We start from the raw sequence: 20362 nt of genomic DNA, 5'->3' as shown, positions 1-20362 counted from the left end.
CTAATGTCACATCATCAAAAAAGACAGCATCACAGCCGAACATGCACTGGACATTCAAAAAAGAAGTTAACCAAGCCAGAAAAGACACCAAACCAAAGACTGCTGGTAGGTGACCATATTGTAAACTACTAATAAGACACGTTAGCCCCTAGCTAACGGATCTGACCCTTTAGCCGAGCGGTTAGTGACATCGCCTTGTGGTGCAGTACACGTATCGTATCGAATCCCGCACCGTAGCATCTGAATTTCTATCTACCAGGGCCTGCATTGAATTTGTCTCCTTCTCTAATGACAAAATTCAGAAAATTAGACTAGCAGTCAGTGCCTCCATACTAGGTACAGGGTATAGGTTGTGCCTGTGTCCACCTAAAATCAATTCAAATAGCATGACACAATTTGATCCCATCACCTATAAAAAACTGGAGGACATTATACAACATCTGAAATCCTCCTCGTGCTGCCTTGATATTCTGCCAACAGGCTTTTTCAAAAATGTTTCTAATTGCATGGCCTTAGATTTTCTACAAATCTTTAACATGTCTCTTCTCTCGGGTTTCTTCCCACAGGCCCTTGGGAAATTCTGAGACATCCAACGATTGGATGTCTCAGAATTTCCTTCAATGAAACAAAGATAAAACTGAAGTAATTGTCTTTGGAGCCAAGGAAGAAGGATTAAAAGTCAGTGATCAGCTACAATCGGTAATGTTAAAAACCACAAACCAAGCCAGAAATATTGGTGTAGTCATGGACTCAGACCTGAATTTCAATAACCACATTTAGATAATTACAAAGCCAGCCTACTATTACCTAAAGAATAAGGATTTATGTCTCAGCAGTATTTGGAAAAACTTGTCCATGCATTTATCTTCAGTCGAATCGACTACTGTAACGGCTTCTTCACAGGTCTCTCTAAAAAAAAAAATTGATCAAACAGCTGCAGCTGATTCAGAATGCTGCTGCTCGAGTCAAAAGAGTGGATCGCATCATTGCAGTTCTGAGGTCTTGACATTGGCTTCGGTCTGTCAGAGTTGATTTTAAAACACTGCTCTTGGTTTATAAAGCACTGAATGCTTTAGAGCCGAAATACATTTCTGATCTTCTGTTATGCTATGAACCATCCAGAACTCTGAGATCGTCTGGGACAGGTTTGCTTTCTGTCCCTAAAGTCAAAACTATACACGGAGAAACAGCTTTCAGTTTTTATGCACCATATCTGGAACAAACTCCCAGAAAACTGTAAGTCTGTTGCAACTCTCAGTTCTTTAAATCAAGGCTTAAGACTTTCCTGTTGCCTTTTATTAAATAAAACTTGAAGCTTTTGATTATCATCTTACACTACACTGTAACTTTTACTCCATCTTTTTATTTGTTGTTAAATGTCTTTTTATTGCCTTATGTTGCTTTTACACTTTGTCTTAATGCCTTTTATTTTTTATGTAAAGCACTTGGAATTGCCTCGTTGCTGAAATGTGCTATACAAATAAATGTGCCTTGCCTTGCCTTGAAACAGTCAAAATTGAGAAGATGGGTGCATGGGATTTCATCGTCTTTAATAAATCCTTGTATGGATGGCATCTTCGTTGCATATAAGGATTTTTATTCATTTAGATTAAATTTATATGGGAGAGACTGAATATGGATGTTACTGTTTAAACGTCAGTACACTGTCTTATCTTATCCTAGAAGCTGAATCCAGTTAATGGTAATGGACTGCATTTATATAGCAATTTTCTAGTCTATCGGCCACTCAAAGTGCTTCACATTCACCCATTCACATACACGTTCATACACTGATGGCGGAGGCTGCCATGCAAGGTGCCAACCTGCTCATCAGGAGCAGTTAAGGGTTCAGTGTCTTACTCAAAGACACTTTGACATGCTCTCCGCGGATGTCAGGGATTGAACCAGCGACCTTCTGAGTACTAGAAGGTCGCTGGTTCATCTGGACACAACATTTAGTGGGATAAACCTTTCATCACTCATCTAAATGACTTCTTCAGTCTCAGATAACTGCAGGTTATCCAAGCGAACGAGCAAAAGCAATGATAGGTTTCATATGCAAATTGTCGTGACCATTAATTAGCATTACAATGGCAATGTGTACTCTTCACAGAGGATTGGAGAATAGTTTCAATCACAGCACTGTATGATACCGACAGATGTACTCTTCGCCCCCCAGTTCAGGGATGGTCTTTCCCTCATCACATAGATGGCAACTGTGCCATCTGTTGATGCAACTGTGCCATCTGTTGATGCAACTGTGCCATCTGTTGATGCAACTGTGCCATCTGTTGATGCAACTGTGCTGTTTATAAGGTTGGGGATAGTTGAGACTAACAAAGTCACTTAGATGAGGTATGAAACATCCAGATAAACTGATTCAACTTCTGGGAATTCCTCACCTGGATTATTGAGCATGCATCAAGACACTGTCTTTCTTAAATGCAAGACACATCACAGTGTGTCATTCAAAGTAATAGAATCACATTTGACTAATCCAGCTAATTAAGTGTTTGATTCAATTTTGACAGACAAAACACTTCCAGCCCGGCAGTCTTTATCACTCCTCATGCAGCCTGCGTTCATTCTCATTGGGATTTATATAGTTGGCAGCTATCCAGCCTCACTTCTGAAAGTGCTCTGATAAAGATGTTAAAAAAAAAGTTTAAAAGGTTCGAAGGTTTATTTATTCAAGGAGCATGATCAGTAGCGATGGGCTCAACACAATCAAAAGACGAGGGATAAAACAATGCAAATGCTAAGCATTAAATAGAAAAAGAAAATAGCACTATGTAATAGAGATAATAGTAAAATATAATCACAGCAACAAATATAGAAATAGCATGACAAATAATACTAATTATACAATAAATTGCATTAAAAAAACACGATGATTCATATGCATAAAAACTTGAGCTAGCCAATAAATTTAAGGTGGACTGTAACAAAAATTAGCGTGGGTGGGTTTTCCATCTTAACTTAAAAATATCAGCAGATAAAGTTGTCAAACAAATGCAAGGAGTGTGTTATTAAGGCTAGGACTGCAGTGGGTGAACACTCTGCCCCAACTACCGTTTTGTTGATTCCTTGAGTTACTACGTAGCCAACATCTAAAGAGTGCTGAGTGCACAGTGGCACAGTGGTTAGCACTGTCGCCTCACAGCAATAAGGTCCTGGGTTCGAACCCCGGGGTTGTCTAACCTTGGGAGTCATCCCGGGTTGTCCTCTGTTCGGAGTTTGCATGTTCTCCCCATGGCTGTGGTGGGTTTTCTCCGGGTGCTCCGGTTTCCCCCACCAACAAAAAGTCATGCATGTTAGGGTTAATACTCCTGTCGGTGCCCCTGACCGAGGCAACAGGAAGAAATAACTGGAGTTGGTCCCCAGGGTGCTGCACAGCGGCTGCCCACTGCCCCTAGCTACACAGCTATGATGGGTTACACGCAGAGTGTAATTTCCCCATGGGGATTAATAAACTATCTCCTCTTTTGTCTCTCACGCATCACTTTTTTTGAGTTCTAGCATACTGTATATTATTTACAATCACAGTACATTCATCTATTTTAACCTAACTTAACCTAACTTACTATCTTGCAGTGATTGAAAAAAATGTATAGTATCACTTCAAACTTTGATGCATCTTAGAGTACTGATGCTGACACCCATGATGTTTATTCCACAGTAAATGCTCACTGACGGGACTTCATGTTTTCAAAGTCATTGATTAGATCTTTAATTGTTTTGCTAATTAGCTTTCGTTTGAGAGTCATGCCAGGCTGTTCAGCCTCTCCTGGGTCATCATTGATCTGAGGTAGTTTTTAACTAATTTTAACTTGCTGAAATCCCATTTACCCACAGCAACAGTCACATGCAGTGTGCAGAAAACCCTGCTATACAAGTTTCTCCAAAAATACTCTGCAGCTGCATCTTACAGATGGCATTAAGGAGCTCAAGAGGGGACAGAGTATGTGGAAACGTGATGCCATATATTGTGCTCAGGTGCAGCATTTCATTTTCAGATTCAGCTGTGAGACCCTTCTCCTATGTTCTCCTCAGTGCCTGGCATGTTGTCTTTATCTGCTCTTCAGTCATCTCTGTCAGCTTCAGAATAGGTGCAAATGTTTCACATACGGCTGCTGCGGTCTGGAAGCTTACACTCAGGTCACTGATGATGCTATCCATCACAACAAAAAATGTGTTGTTTTGAATGAATTTTCTGCGTACGCTTCAGTTTCATCTTCTTGTGTCATCTCATCAGGCATGCGTTTCCTTTTCCGCTTTCGCCTCTCTTCACTCCAAAATTGAGCAGGGATCTTCATTTCTTGTGCTACTAGGGAGGCCTCGGCGAGCAGGGAGTCCCATTCATTGCAAATACCCTGTATTTCATCTGGTAGTGACTTGATGTTTGCAGCCTAAACATCCAGAAAAATATCTCCTAGGAGATAGCCAGCCACCTTTCTTTTGGAAGAAATTACTCAACAGTTGTTTTCTCTTATTTTGCCTTCTCTGCCTTTCCTTTTATTTTCCTTTCTTTTCTGGAACCCAGATTTTGCTTTCTTTGGGAAAGATATGACTCTGCGCTTGTGCTTGTATCAGCAGTCAGTCATGACAGGACTAGATGAGCTGCATTGAGAGTTGCTCATGAGGAGCGGACTAAACCATTTTGCACCTTTGGTAAGGCGTGAGAGGGGCCTCGCAGAGGGGTCAGAAGGGCTTCCGAGAACCTCCACTATTTTCCTTAAGTCCCTCAACCGATATTGAGCCAATTTTAACTGAAATTATGACACTAATTAGTTAGAAATAAAAATTTGCAAACCAAAACAAACTTTCAATTCCAGCCCCCCCCCCCCCAATCTGGTGAGTTCAATCTTAGTGCAGTCAAGAGTCCCGAAACCAGATAAGAATGTGTCAAAAAGATTGTTTTCTGACAGATATGTGACAAGCTGGTCTGCTACAGCCTTCTCGAGTATCCTAAACATGTAGGGGAGGTTGGATACAGCCCTATGATTATTCAACATTTCAGAGTCAACATAAAGTTTCTTGATTAAGATTTTGATAGTAGCTGTTTTTAATAATCAGGGAACGGTGCTGGTGGAGAGAGACTGAGTTTATAATAACATAGCCACTTGAAATCAGGAGCAATTCTTTAACGAGCTTGGCAGGGATCAGCTCTTGTACGCAGGCTGTGGCCTTAGATTCCATGACCAATTTAGACAGGGTCTCAAGGAAGAGGGCATTGAAATTGGTAAGTGAGCAGATAGCCCTTATTGTTGCGGTAAAGTGACCTGTTAAATGTTCCCCTTGATGGCGAGTGGAGTCAGTGATGCCCTTTCTGATCTGAGACGTTTTACATGTAAAGAATTCTGCAAAGTAACTGGCACTGAAAGTGGAACAACAGGCAGGGGACATTTCTGATTAAGTGTAACTACAGTGGAAAAAGACAATTTGGCTTGCTTTTAGTTGTGATTAGCTGTCAAAAAAAAGAAAGAAAGAAAGAAAAGAAAGAAAGAAAGAAAGAAAGAAAGAAAGAAAGAAAGAAAGAAAGAAAGAAAGAAAGAAAGAAAGAAAGAAAGAAAGTAAAAAAAGAGGTCCTGGCCACCCAGTGAGAGGGGTTGTTTTTCTTTAAATTCTCAATCCAGCCAATGTGAATGACCTGAAGCTTTAACATCAACTATATTATAACCTTCTTCAGGTTTGATTAAGCATATTAGTAGTCTTGAAGAGCTGCAGTGCTTATTTTGTACTTGTACATCTTCTGTTGACTGACTCATGGAGCAACCAAATCCAAATCCAATATATTGAGTAGTGCAATGTTCAAGGTATTATTAGTAGAGCTATTAAAAGAGTAATTTTTTAGTATAGATGTCGATTTTCTTCCTTAACTATTATGACTGTTATCAACATTTTCTGTTGTATTGTTCCATGGTGTCCAGTGAATATGCGCATTATCTGCACCCCCCCGCCTTTTTTAAAAAAATTTAATAGACTCGAATAGTTTGTCTCTTTTCTCACAAGCAATTTTCACAGACAACTGTTTGGCCAAAGGGCTGGAAAATGTTTTACCTATCATAAAATTAATTTGTAAAATGAAATATTGATTTTTTTTCTTTTTTGCATCATGCATTGTCTGTGCCCAACCCACACACTTACACAACATAATGCATTGCCAATTGTGTAAAACGAACATTTTGCAGAACAGACTCAACCATTGTGCAAAGACAGTCCTTTGATGGTTTCCTGGGGGTTATAGATAATATGGTCTACAGAGAAACTAGATTTTCAGAAATGGTTATTAGGTCATTCACAAAAAGCCAAACCAACTGGACAAATGAGAGAAAAGGAGGACACAAAGTCATTTTGCTGTTAAACACACTATCTGTTTCATCATATGAATATATTTTTCTGTGTTTTTACATAAAGATTACAATCTGACTTGTCCAAGGGCAGTGGGCATCCGTCAGGTTGAGGGTATGCCAATTCCTCTTATCAGCTTGCCCACTTCTTTAATGTTCAATGGTGTTGCTTGAATAAAATCCCTCTCTTTCTCTTATATATCATTAAAATCCCTCTCTTTCTCTGTCTCTCAAAATATATCACATCCTTTGGATCACTGTCATGGTGCTTTGAAAGCCAGGTGGGTGGGTAATGGGTGCTAACTTCAGAGAGAGAGAGAGAGGACGTGTCTGAGTGAGTGTGGGTATGGGGAGTAATTTATAAGAGATGTGGAGAACTTTTGACCCCTTCTTCCCCTCTCTGCTGCACAGATTCCAAGGGAAAAAACATTCATTCCTTATAAAGCATTACTCTTATGACCTTTCTTTTTGAAACAATAGGCATGCCTTCCCAAAAATGTTACCATATGTTTCCTTATTTTCTGTCTTATTCTGTATTATATCCATGTCAACACATGTAAGAGGAAAGATCAGGACAAGAAATCAACAGCCATCTAGTTCAAATATCTGAATCTTTGAAAATAACTGGAATCTTCACTATTGCCACATGAAATCATTGTCTCAGTTTGATGTTGGATAAAAATCTAATTACCAAAATCCAACATAAATTGAGCAATTTATACTGTATAAAGATAGGACCATACGTGATAGATGTGTGTGAAAGTTCAAGTTGAGCCAATCAAAATGTTTGTTTGTGATATTTTTTGCCAATGTTAAATTATTTTTTTATTGATATTTATGAACCAAATATGTGAACTGAAAAATACAGTTTGGCAAAATCACCCGTCAAAATATAAATGTATATTTTAAATTTAAATTTGTTAAATGAATTAAATTATTTTAATTATTAAATAATTAAATTAAAATAATAATTTATAATTTAAAATATGTCTAAAATGCTTCTCAGGTACATGTAAAATCTTTGAATTATTCTAGTGAATAATTTGAAATTTATTTTTGAACTATTGGACTTCAATTAGCAATGCTGTCAGGTGCTTGAATTCAGTTAAACACCCTTCAGCCTAATCAAACTCTAAATTGGATTATCTGTTCGAATGTTAATTAAAAGATCTTATTTCAAGCACAGTAACAACCTCTCCCGGCATATCTCATGTCCTTCATATTCCTCCATCTCTCCCTTTTCTCTCCTCAAAAGCTTCAGTGAGTAAGTTGCTAATGAGAGCTCATTAGGGAAGCCTCACCATATTGTTGAGATAATTAGAAGTAGAGGCTGGTCCTCTTGAGTATCAAGCAGATGCTTGTGTTTCTCCGTTACTCCTCACTAAGAGACAGAAACTGGACATGTCTCAGACAGGGTGCAGCGTTCATCAGCAACGCTGGTGCCAAGTTGGATTCCAGTTTTAGCAGTTAAGGGGTGAATGTCTCATCTGGTCTCTCCTGGAGCATCATTCTCTCTACCCGTTCATTAGTGCAGAAACTGTGGCGCTTTAGTGGTTTACATAAGTCCCATAGTTTAGGTGGACCTTCAGCATTATCTTCATCTTTGCAGAAGAGAAGGCTGCAAAGTTTACTATTTATGGATGCAAAATTTGGGTGGATACCCACCCACTACTACTATTACTACTACTGGATGCAAAATTTACTATTTATGATTTATTTAGTGAACTGATTTTTATGCTGTACGCTGTATGTATTGTTTAATTTTGATAACGCATCTTTTTTTAACTATGTATTTATTTAGTTACTGGTTCACGTTTTTAGCTTGTTTTGAATACGAAAGTATGGTTTTAAAAAGGCTCTAGCACTGCTAGCACAGACGCCCAACCATTTACTGACAACGTTTGGCCTTTAAAGTATAATTAAACCTGTAAGCATTTTTCTGAGCTGCAGGTGCCTACATGCTGAAGCCTATCAAAACTGACATAATTTCAACACCGGCTGAGATAATCTTCTCAAAATATTTTTACTGAATAAAACAATAAAATAAAAATAAAAACATTTTATCGCCCTTTCAGTTGAATTTTCCCTCCCTATGGCACTTCAGACCCCAGCCCAGTTGGTGATATACTGCCAAAGTTTCTGTGGTGATTTGACATCAGTGGGCAGAAAGTTAGTTTGGCTTTGCACAACATGCAGAAAGACGTTGCCAGCTCCAATTGGGCACCCTTGTTTTACATCAGCCACAATTCTGTGCAAAATATGTGTGGAGGCAAAGTATATTTTTGCTGTTTGGTCTGTTTTTTCTGCTCAGCACTTGTGGCTACCACAAAAATACATTGGAGGAATACACTTTAGAACCACATGCATCATATCTTAGAACCATTTAGGCTTCATACCATCTAGCAGCCAATACTTGTGTCTTCTCATAGACGTAACAGTAATCACAGAGATGACACATTTAAAGATCACTTTTCAAATGAAAATAGTTTTGCCCCTGAATTATCCAAATGAAAATAGGTGTTTAGTCATTTAAGGTTGTTACATATAGAGAGACATGTCCAGATACTCCACGCCTATAGTCAGTGTCTGGTATATACAACAAGCTGCCACTCTCTGTGTAAAATACATTCTGTGTGGGTGTCCGGGTAGCGTAGCAGTCTATTCCGTTGCCGATCAACACGGGGATTGCTGGTTCGAATCCTTGTGTTACCTCTGGTTTGGTTGGGTGTCCCTACAGACACAATTGGCCGTGTCTGCAGGTGGGATGTGGGTATGTGTCCTGGTCACTGCACTAGCACCTCCGCTGGTCGGTTGGGGCGCCTGTTCGGGAGGGGAGCGGGAACTGGGGGGAATAGCATGATCCTCCCACACGCTTCGTTCCCCTGGCGAAACTCCTCACTGTCGGGTGAAAAGAAGCAGCTGGCGACTCCACATGTATCAGAGGAGGCATGTGGTAGTCTGCAGCCCTCCCCGGATCAGCACAGGGAGTGGAGCAGTGACCGGGATGGCTCAAAAGAGTGGGGTAACTGGCCAGATACAATTGAGGAGAAAAAGGAGGTTAAAAAAAACATTTTGTGTGCTGTGTATTGACCCAAAAAGTGACAAACTGTCAGAGTCAGAGATGAATCTTCCTGTCCACAGAGACATGACTAATTCTCCCACCTCCATCTCCTCCCCATTTTTAATAAGTATGTGCTGGTTGGAGACAAGTTGAAACAATCCAGCACATTATCCCGCTTAGCAATAGATAAGCTATAAACACATTACCTGAGGTCTCCTCAGTGTCTGTCGGAGACACTAAGACCCGCAACCCTTTGTGACCCTGCCTTCTGACCTCTCTGAAGGTAAACACCTGCATGTGTGCACACAAGGTTGGCTGCGCATGTGTTTGTGGATGTGTGTGTAATTATTTGCTTCACGCATGTAATATGTTGGCTTACCCTTCCTAGGTGACAGTGCAAGCTACCTGTATCACCCTGACCGCCATGAGTGGAGACCGCTGTTATGTCACTGTCTACCCTCTCAAGTCCCTCCGCCACCGCACACCAAGAGTTGCGATGATTGTCAGCATCTGCATTTGGATAGGTCAGAGTTTTGCTGACCCCCGTTTAATTTAGGATAGGTAAAAATTATCACTTCACCCCTGAGAAAATATTACTTTCAACAAATCTAATTTAGTTATTCTCCTTACCCAGGCTCCTTCATCCTGTCTACTCCCATTTTCATGTACCAGCGTATTGAGGAGGGATACTGGTATGGTCCCAGGCAATACTGCATGGAGAGATTTCCCTCAAAGACACATGAGAGGGCCTTCATTCTCTACCAGTTTATAGCTGCCTACCTGCTCCCCGTCCTTACTATCTCCTTCTGCTACACACTGATGGTGAAGAGGGTGGGCCAGCCAACGGTAGAGCCTGTAGATAACAACTACCAGGTAACAACGATATTATCTTAATTTATCATAACATAACTCAAAGTTGAAATCCTGAATATTTATATGCAATCAAATGCCCTTTTTGATACATTCTCTTGCTGATGTACTTAAAGGGATAGTTCAGTACTGTGTCTAACTTGCATCAAGTCAGACAATCTGTTGGATATCTTCTTTTATGTCTGTGAGTGTAGTTTGAAGGTATATTGAATGGTGATTTTAGCTTATCCTTGCTCAATAGCTGGACGTCTATCAGGATCATTAAAATCTCTCCTCACAAGAAGGGAAATACCACCCTCCCTGATGCCCATCATTAACACTTTTCACTCATTAGCTTAACATGAACAATTTTTCATAACTAACATTGTCATAAGTACATGAAAAATCCTAAAAATTAGGTAATACTTTGCTCTTGGTCTCACTCGCGCAAGACTTAAAAGTTGAATGAAAAGTAATCAAGCCTGGATAAGGAAGTGGTTAAGAAGGTTTAAGAAGGTTAATCCTACTTTTTTGTTTATAGTGAATTTAGCAACTTTGTAAAGACGTAAATTACAACCTTTATTTATGCCAGACCAGCCATTCAGACATGTTTCTCTTCTTCTGCACACCTACCAGCACTGATAGACATTTTTAGTGTTATTATCTGCAGCTGTGTCTATCCTGCTATGCTAACATCAGAGTACCAAGACCAGCCTGCCATGTTTTTGACTTTTACATGGTTTTTAACCCGTAGATGTCAGCAAACTCACTAAAATGGTCTAGGGTTTAGTTATTCTTCAACAAAAACAACAATCTTGTATCTGGGTGGCGTAGCGGTCTATTCCATTGCCTACCAACATCAAGTCCCCATTGTTACCTCCGGCTTGGTCGGGCGTCCCTACAGACACAATTGGCTGTGTCTGTGGGAGGGAAGCCGGATGTGGGTATGTGTCCTGGTCGCTGCACTAGTGCCTCCTCTGGTCAGCCGGGGCGCCTGTTCAGGGGAGGGGTAACTGAGAGTAATAGCGTGATCCTCCCACACGCTACGTCCCCCTGGCGAAATGCCTCACTGTCAGGTGAAAAGAAGCGGCTGGCGACTCCACATGTACCGGGGGAAGCATGTGGCAGTCTGCAACCCTCCCCATCGGCAGAGGGGGTGGAGCAATGACCAGGACAGCTCAGAAGAGTGGGGTAATTGCCAGGATACAATTGGGGAGAAAAAAGGGGGGGAAACAAACAACAATTTTGTAATTCTCTTTTACTTGACTTTTTAATCAAATTCAGCTTACTGTGGCCAGCAGGTGCAGAGTTCATGGTACTCTGGTTTTAACTGACACAAAAAATGCTGCCTAATAAAAACATAAATAAAAAGCAAACTTTTAAACTTATTCCCTTTGGTTCTTCACTCTGGGTTTCTCTTGTTTTGTTTAGTCTTCTCTCTTCTCTTATCGTCCCTCTGCTTCTCCTTTCCTTTGTATTCTCATCCCTCTGCTTCTCTTTTCCTTTCTCCTCTTCTGCTCTTCTCTGTCGTCTTGTATTTTCTTCATCTCTTCATTGTAGTCTTTTGCTCTTTTCTATTCTCCAAAGTGTAATCCCTCTCTTGTCTCATGTCTGCGCCTCTTTCTTTCTTCTATCACAGGTCAACCAGTTGTCTGAGAGGACACTCAGCATACGGAGCAAAGTCTCAAAGATGGTGGTGGTTATTGTCCTACTGTTCACAGTCTGCTGGGGTCCCATCCAGTTCTTTGTCCTCTTTCAGTCCTTCTATCCTAACTACCGGCCCAATTATGCCACCTACAAGATCAAGACATGGGCCAACTGTATGTCTTATGCCAACTCCTCTGTCAACCCAATTGTCTATGGTTTCATGGGAGCCAGTTTCCAAAAGTCCTTCAAGAGGACTTTCCCTTTTCTATTCAAACACAAGGTCAGAGATGGCACCAACACTTCCAGGACCGCCAATGCCGAGATCAAGTTTGTTGCTGCAGAGGAAGGCAACAACAACAACAACGATGCGAATTAAATTTGACAATTTTGTGGGAGTGCCGGAATGAGGAGACGGAGAGATCGATTCGAGTCAATTCCATTTACTCGCCACACAAAACAACACCAACACAGCACAATCTCTCGTGGCCACAAGCTAACAGCTGGGCTGCCAAAAACATGGTTCCACTTCCTGTGAAACTCCAGAGCCCTAGAAAGAGAGTTACGTCAACTCCGTAGACGTCAATGGGCCAATTATTTAACAGCAATGGTGGATCATGGGAGCCCCGGATAGTTCCAAACAGTGCGACCCGTTGCAATAGGATTTCTATGGCGAAGGTATGTTTCTCGCATTGATCAAAGGTTAATTTACAGGTAAGAAGCTACAGTTGACATTTTAATGATGACCATTTTACAAGCACGTTTGAATCAAATTAACAATGTAATTTAAAGCGTGATAGCTCATCAATTTCAAACAAAATATTAGTTTTAATGTTCCTACACATGCGCATAGAATATGTGTCATGTTGGAATATATCGATAGCTATACATAAATGTAAAAATCTGAAAATATTGGTTAGTAGTTACCAGAAATCGCGGCTAAGCAGTTCATTTAAATGACCCGCCATGTTTCGTTTGGAATTATTCGGCAGCTACATGAACCACGTGACCCTCTCGCGTTCTGACCCCTCATTGACGTAACTCTCTCTTTCTAGGGTTCTGGGAAATTCTAAGCAGTGCCTACGTCAGCACTCTGAACATCTGCCTTAAAGGAGCAGCAGCCCCTGGTGAATCTATCCTCAATTGTGTATCACCACAATTTCCTCTTTAGAAGAATGGGACAATTGATAAGTTGGCCGGCTATGTATTAGTGCAGTTTAAGATGGCAATACAAATAACAACAATGGGACATGAACTTCATGAGCATTGTACCTATTGCATAGAAGCCTTGACAGGAAAATAACAAATATGGGCCTGTTCTGATTAAGATAGGCTCTGTTCGAAGGACAATTTTTTTCATCCAGATTGTTTGCCAATTCATTGGACGGATGTATATCCTGATTATTGCCAGTAACAATGACGACAATGGTTGCCAAGGACTGCAGCCAAATAACAGACAGTAAAAGAGCTCTGATGGCACAATAGAAAATATATCTCTGTGGCAGTTCTGCTAATCTGTTTTGCTTTATTGTTGATATAAGCTACTCTATACATAGAGCAGCACTGGACAGCTTAATGATGAAAGTGAACAAAATACAATTATGTTCTTTGGAGAGGATTTCAATATATAAATTCAAAATGGCCATTCGAGACTTAAGAATTTGTGTGACCCTCAATATTTTCAACAATTAAACACACGAATGGCATTACAGTACACGCCATGATTCAGCATACTGTGATATATTATGGTAATACAAACACTGCGATATATTGCAATTGTAGAAAGTTTAGAATTTCATTAAGACAACACCTCAATATGTATCAAATCAGAGTAATCAAAGCAATCGGGGGTTTGAATCCCTGTGTTACCTCCAGCTTGGTCGGGCGTCCCTACAGACACAATTGGCCGTGTCTGCCGGAGGGAAGCCGGATGTGGGTATGTGTCCTGGTCGCTGCACTAGCGCCTCCTCTGGTCAGTCGGGGCGCCTGTTAAGGGAGAAGGGGGAACTGTTCGATCCTCCCACATGCTTCGTCCCCCTGGTGAAACGCCTCACTGTCAGGTGAAAAGAAGCGGCTGGCGACTCCACATGTATCAGAGGAGGCATGTGGTAGTCTGCAGCCCTCCCCGGATCGGCAGAGGGGGTGGAACTGCAACTGGGATGGCTCCGAAGAGTGGGGTAATTGGCCGGGTACAATTGGGGAGAAAAGGGGGGGGGGGGAATTCACAAAATTTTATGCATTAACTGTATGTACTCTGCATTACCTACCTCTGTGTAGTCTATGATGTTACATTATAATTCTGTTATTTTTGTGTAATTTGTGCATTTGGCACCTTTTGCTGACCGTCCTGGAAGAGGTATCCCTCCTCTGTTGCTCTTTCTGAGATTTCATTCATATTTATTTTCCTGATAAGGTTTTTCTTGTGGAGTTTTTCCTCACTCGGGTTTAGAGAGTGTTGTGTGTCGTATATTGTTGTATATTGTACTGATTGTAAAGCCCTTCGGGACTACATTGTGAATTTGGGCTATACAAATAAACTTGACTTGATCACTATATTTCTGAAGCTGTAAATAGGCAGCATTTGATTAGCAGCTGCCCCCCCCAGGAAAGAAACAGAAGAATCACGACGGACACTCAAACTGTTGACTGTTGTTTCAGTCCAGTGCTTCTGAAGAGTTTTACTGTGCTCATATTTCTTTGTTTTGTCCTTGATGGGCAGACTTGTGGTTCAGTTATCTCAAAACATGAGAGACTTTACACCGATAAGATGAAGATACTATTTTTTTCTGTGTTTAACCAGCAATGGAAATGTCAATCCAGAGTAACAGAGAGTGAAAAATGTGCTTTTGCTGCCCTGCTGTGCATATCTGACTTGTATTTATGTGGGTGTTTCTCTCCTGTGATGAGTTGGAACTGACAGAGATAGGGGTTGGGACCAATGAAGCATTGAGTATTTACTTTTCGTGTGCATTTCACACACACACACACACACACACACACACACACACACACACACACACACACACACACACACACACACACACACACACATACCTTCCCCTGTGCTCCCGCATAAACAAGCACACACTCACATAGCTGCACATCTACGCGGAAATACATACACCAAGATGTACACATGCACACATAAACATACAAATTTTACCCTCTTAATGCAGGTGTGAGTGGTTGGAATCAGTTGTCACATCTTCAACAATAAAACGGCAAAGCTTAACAATATCCAGATGGGATCTTGTCGGACTGATTAAATTCCAAATGGCAAAGGACCCCCATAAATGACAGTGGCTCTGAGGTAGAGCAGGACATCTGGTAACAGGAGGGTTGCCGGTTCAACCCTCGGTTCCTAGCAAAAATTTCGAGGTGTCCTCGAGCAAGACAACCTAACCCCTAACTGCCCCCGATGAGCTGGTTGTTACTTTGCATGGTTGACAGCGCCGTGCGTGAATGTGAGGCATTCATTAATTGTGAAGTGTCTTGATGCATGCTCAATAATCCAGGTAAACAAATCCCAGAAAGTTGAATCAGTTCATCTGGACATGTTTACTGGGAGAAACTTTTTATCAGATATCTAAGTGAGTTCGTCAGTCTCAAATGACTGCAGGTATCTCCCCAACCTTATAAACAGCACAGTTGCATAACAACCAAAACCAACAATCAGTTTCATATGCGCAATATAGTAGTTTATGCTGCTAAGTGCCGGGAGGACTGCCGTGACTTGTACATCGGGGAAATCAAACAGACGCTGGAGAAGAGGATGGCACAACACAGGAGCGCTAACACGTCAGGCCAGGACTCCATGGTCTACACCCATTTACAGGCCAGTGGCCACTCTTTCAAGGATGAGGATGTGCACATCCTTGATAAGGAGGAACACTGGTTTGAACGGCAAGTCAAAGAGGCCATCTGTGTGAAGAGGGAATGACCATCTTGGAACGAGATGGGGGGCTAAGAGTACATCTGTTACCACTTTAGAATGCTGTGATTGCAACTATTCCCCAATCCTCTGTGAATAGTACACATGGCCATTGTAACTCTAGTTAATGACGGCAATTTGCATACAAAACCGATCGTTGGTTTCAATCATTATGCAACTGTGCTGTTTATAAGGTTGGGGGGGGGGGATACCTGCAGTCAGTTGAGACCAACAAAGTCGCTTGAGTGATGAAACGTTTCTCCCAATAAACGTTGTGTCCAGATGAACTGATTCAACTTTCTGGGATTGATTATAAAGCAATTTGACTGGCTGTTGCAGCTAGAAAAGCGCTATGTTAATGTGATCCATCTACCATTCATTACTCAATGGAGAAGAGGCTCATGGAAGAGCTTGTTGGCACAGAAAATATGAAACATCACTATTTCTGAGTTGCTCCCGTGTCCCCACTAGTTGAATGAATTTACACATTCTCTATCACTCATTAAATTCCCAGCTTAGTGTTTCATGTAGACGTCTATTTACCAGCTCACTTATAGCAAATGCACTTCTCATTTGAATTGTAAATTTCACAAAAAGCTGTCATAAAGACTTCATTTGAATAACATCAAATAATCATTTCCATTTGAGAAAATGGATTTTAAGTGTGTTCTTGCTTTCTGATCAAGTAATCACTTAAAAAAAACTGCTTTCTTACACATGGGAGTTGAAGGCAGATAAAAAGCCTGTGTTCCCTTGGCCACTCTCCATTTCTAAGAAATCATCCTGATCAGGCCATCTTTGCTGAAACATAACTGCAATATTTTTTTTTTGTTACAACTACTTACAAACATTTCCTGTAAATTCAGATTCAGATTTCAGACAACTTTATTTATACCAGAAGGGCAATTCGGTTTTACAATCTACCCAGACCTTACACAAAACTCACAGAGAAGTGGCAATCATCAGTATGTCAGAGACAATAGACAGATCAGCACATGGCCAAGAGATGCACACTGTCACCCTCGTCTGGCCTTGCATGCAGACTCACTCGAGGACCAGGCGAAGGATAAAAATTCACATTAAAAGGTTAAAAGAATAAATAGATAAAGCATCCTAAGATACATTGCACATTACATTCAGTGAACGTACAGGCCCACAAGCCACGTGAAAAACAAACACGGTATAAACTAACTATTGTGGTTTAAAACAGTATAAAGCATTAATCTAAAATGACTACTCTCGGCATTTAACTGCCTGATAGCAGAAGGAGAATGAAGGACTTAGAATAGCGATTCGTTTTCCTAGGGGGCGCTTTATAATGCTGGCCTGAGGGCATTACATTGAATTCACTGGACAGGATGTGGTCAGATTGGCTAATAATTCCTTTTGCTTTCTGGGCCACACGTTTCTCCCAGAGGCAGCACAAGTCTCTCTGCTGGACTCGGATTATTTTGGATCAGACCTTAACTATACTGTTTAGGCTATTCCTGTCCTTCACAGACAACCCACTAAACCAACAGATAAAGGAAAAAGTTACAAGACTTTCAATAAATGACTGGTAGAAAATACATAAGATGGTGTTACAGATATTAAAGGAGCTAAGCTTCCGCAGTAAGTGAATTCTTTGTTGTCTACGCTAGACAATTGAATCTGTGTTCACATCGAACTTGAGTTGGGAGTCGAACACAGTTCCCAAGTACTTATAAGTGTCAACAATTAGAACATCCTCACTATGTATAGTGCTAGCTTTGGGTTTATCACTGTTCTTCCTAAAATCAGTGATAAGTTCCTTAGTTTTTGACACATTAAGGTCAAGGAAGTTATCATCGCACCAATCAACAAAAGGCAGGTACGGCACAACCGTGATCTGACTCCAAGCCCTGAAGAAGAGACAAAAGTGCGGTATCGTCAGAGAATTTCACCAGGTAGCTACCTTCTTTAGAAGACCTGCAGTTGTCTGTATACAAAATAAAAAGCAGGGGAGAAAGAACGCAACCCTGGGGTGAGCCCATGTTTGAGACCAGGACATTGGACAAAACTCCATTAACTAAAACCTGCTGGGTTCTGTCTGTTAAGCTTAAAAGCAACATTAAAAGCCGATCAGGTAAATTAAAATAAGAAGCAAGCCCCTCGATCAAAATGTGAGGTTTCATCTTGTTAAAAGCCAGAGAAGTCAGCAAATAAGTCTCACATGAGAATTGGGTTTCTCCAGGTGCTTATATACTTTGTCAAGGATAGAGTTTTGCATCCTCCACACCCTTGCCAGCTTGATAAGCAAGCTGCAAAGGGGTCTAGTTTTCCATCAACTAAGGCGACAACCTCATCTTTTAAATTTTTCTTCCAAGTTTTTCATTGCAAGTGATGTAAGTGCAACAGGTCTGAACTCATTCAGTTCTCTGGAATTTTTTGATTTCGGAATAGGGATTATAGTGGAAGTTTTCCAGATTGAAGGTAACTAGCAACAGTCGGCACTCATCTGAAAGAGTTTAGTGAAGACCTCACTGAGCTGGTCAGCACAATAGCGCAGAGTGCGCCCCCAGATGCCATCGGGGCCAGCAGACTTCCTTATGTTTATTTTCTTAAATAAGGCTGTGACGCATCCTTGAGGTATCAAAATATTATTCTGAGGTACAAGGGACTCCTTCAACCTAGAAACATTGTGAGCAAAATCAGACCTTTCAAAGCAAGAGAAAAAAGAATTAAAAGTGTTTGACAGATCAGCATCCTCCACTCCATTAACACTGATAAGTTGCTTGGTCTCACTTGCATATTGATTAATGGAGGCCATTGATTTGATCCCTTGCCAGGCTGCTCTAAGGTCACCACTACTATATTGCATTTCTGTTTTTTTTTCCCTATACCTCATTTTGGCCTTAGCTATTTCATTCCTCACTTCTCTGGAGACAGCCTTTTTCTCAAGAGGATTGCCAGTGTAAAAGATCATTTTCTTTTTACTAATAATCGAGTTGAGCTCTTTAGTTATCCGATGTTTTGTTATTTGGGTAAGTAACAACCTTTTTAGTTGAGACAACTGGGTTGACACAGAATGTGATGTAAGGCGAGATAGTGTCAGAAAGTTCATCGATATCGTCACAAGCATCGTAAAAACATTGCCAGTCAGTGCAATCAAAACATGCCTGAAGAGAGGAGACACTGTCCTCTGACCAAGTCTTTACTTGTTTCTCCCCACACTCAAGGCGCCTGAAGTAGGATTTGTATATGGGCATAAGACACACACAGTTATGATACCTCAAAATAAAGATACCTCATTTTCCAAAAATGTTAAAAACACCCGAAAAGCCATAGTGCTTTGTGATGTTGCTTTGTGATAGGTTGTGAGGACTGAAGAAGGAGGCAGAGATTGGACTGATTCACCTGTCATTTGTTGTGGTGACAGTGAGGGTAATGATGTCTGTTGGTAATATGGTCAGAAATGGGAGAAGTATGATCATATCAGAAGGGGGAGCCGGCGTGAGCAAAGGATGTGACAATCCTTATTGTGGGCAAAGCGGAAAAACAGGGTTCGAGAAGGCATGTGTGGGATTTAAATAGTCAATCATGGGTGGAGGACAGAACAGTGTGCTGCCAATTAGCAGCAAACATGCGACTCTCTAGCATGTTCAGGTGAAGGCCGTCTCTCTATACAGAGAGGAGCGCTCCCAGAACAAGTCAAAGTTGTGAATAAAAAGAATGGTGTGTGCTATACTCATGGACTGGAACCAGGAATGAAGGCTGGGAATTCTGCTAAAATGCCCCATACCGCGACCCAGTGTGGGAACTGGGCCAGAAATAAAGGCAGGTTTTCCACAACTGTTGGGGAGATTTAAAAGCTAAAATTACCTTTTGTCAGCTCAGACTTCTGACGGGCAGTGTCATTGGAGCTGATGTAGACTATTATTTTGTGCTATATAAATAAAGTTTGACTTGACTTGACTTGGCAACTGTTAGAAATTAAGCAAGGACTCGTGGGAGTTTCTCCAGGATATCAGAAGTAGTAGCTCCATGGAAACAGTGTGTGACTGCATTTACGAAACAGACATTTCAGACTATGGAGTCCCCACTGATCAATGTAGTGGGGAGGGGATAAGTGTGTGACTGATTGACAGCACTGCAAGGGACAGTCTTGGGAGGGGATGAATGCTGTTGGTCTGAGGGAGCGGCAATGGGACTGAGAGTGACCAACTTGGCCAAACACCAGGGAGGATGTTGCAGGGGGAACCATACATGAGGACCTGCGGTGGGTGTGGTAGTGGGAGGTGGGTCAGCCACCACAGCAGCCGGGGCAGCCACTGCAGCAGCAGTAGTAACAGCTGGAGCACGGGCCAGTTCCACATGGGAAGGGGCAACACGGGCCACGGGAACAACATCGGCGAAGGGGGCATCAACAGGGTGAGCCATGGCATCAGCCGGTAGCATGGTGAAACGACATGAGAGGTTTATAGGCAGAGGCAAGGCAGGTAGCCTGTGAGCTGGGAGTGGAGCAGAAGGAAAATCACATTTCTGTGATCCATTATTCCATGGCAAAAA

At 41.3% G+C, this 20362-nt stretch overlaps 1 protein-coding gene across 1 annotated transcript in view; it reads left to right on the top strand.

Annotated features, from left to right (window-relative positions):
- The window catches only part of kiss1ra (KISS1 receptor a), a 29174-nt gene extending 16891 nt beyond the window's left edge, over positions 1–12283 (top strand). Inside the window, exons 3-5 of the mRNA XM_056292889.1 lie at positions 9800–9935; positions 10046–10284; positions 11900–12283. Of these exons, the coding sequence (XP_056148864.1) occupies positions 9800–9935; positions 10046–10284; positions 11900–12283 (759 nt within the window). The remainder of the gene's footprint in view (positions 1–9799; positions 9936–10045; positions 10285–11899) is intronic.
- The last annotated feature ends 8079 nt before the right edge of the window (positions 12284–20362 follow it).

Source organism: Lampris incognitus, chromosome 14, assembly GCF_029633865.1.
Source record: "Lampris incognitus isolate fLamInc1 chromosome 14, fLamInc1.hap2, whole genome shotgun sequence".
Lineage (NCBI taxonomy): Eukaryota > Metazoa > Chordata > Actinopteri > Lampriformes > Lampridae > Lampris > Lampris incognitus.
Note: the sequence above shows the minus strand (reverse complement) of the source record. Positions and strands in the feature narration are given on the sequence as shown.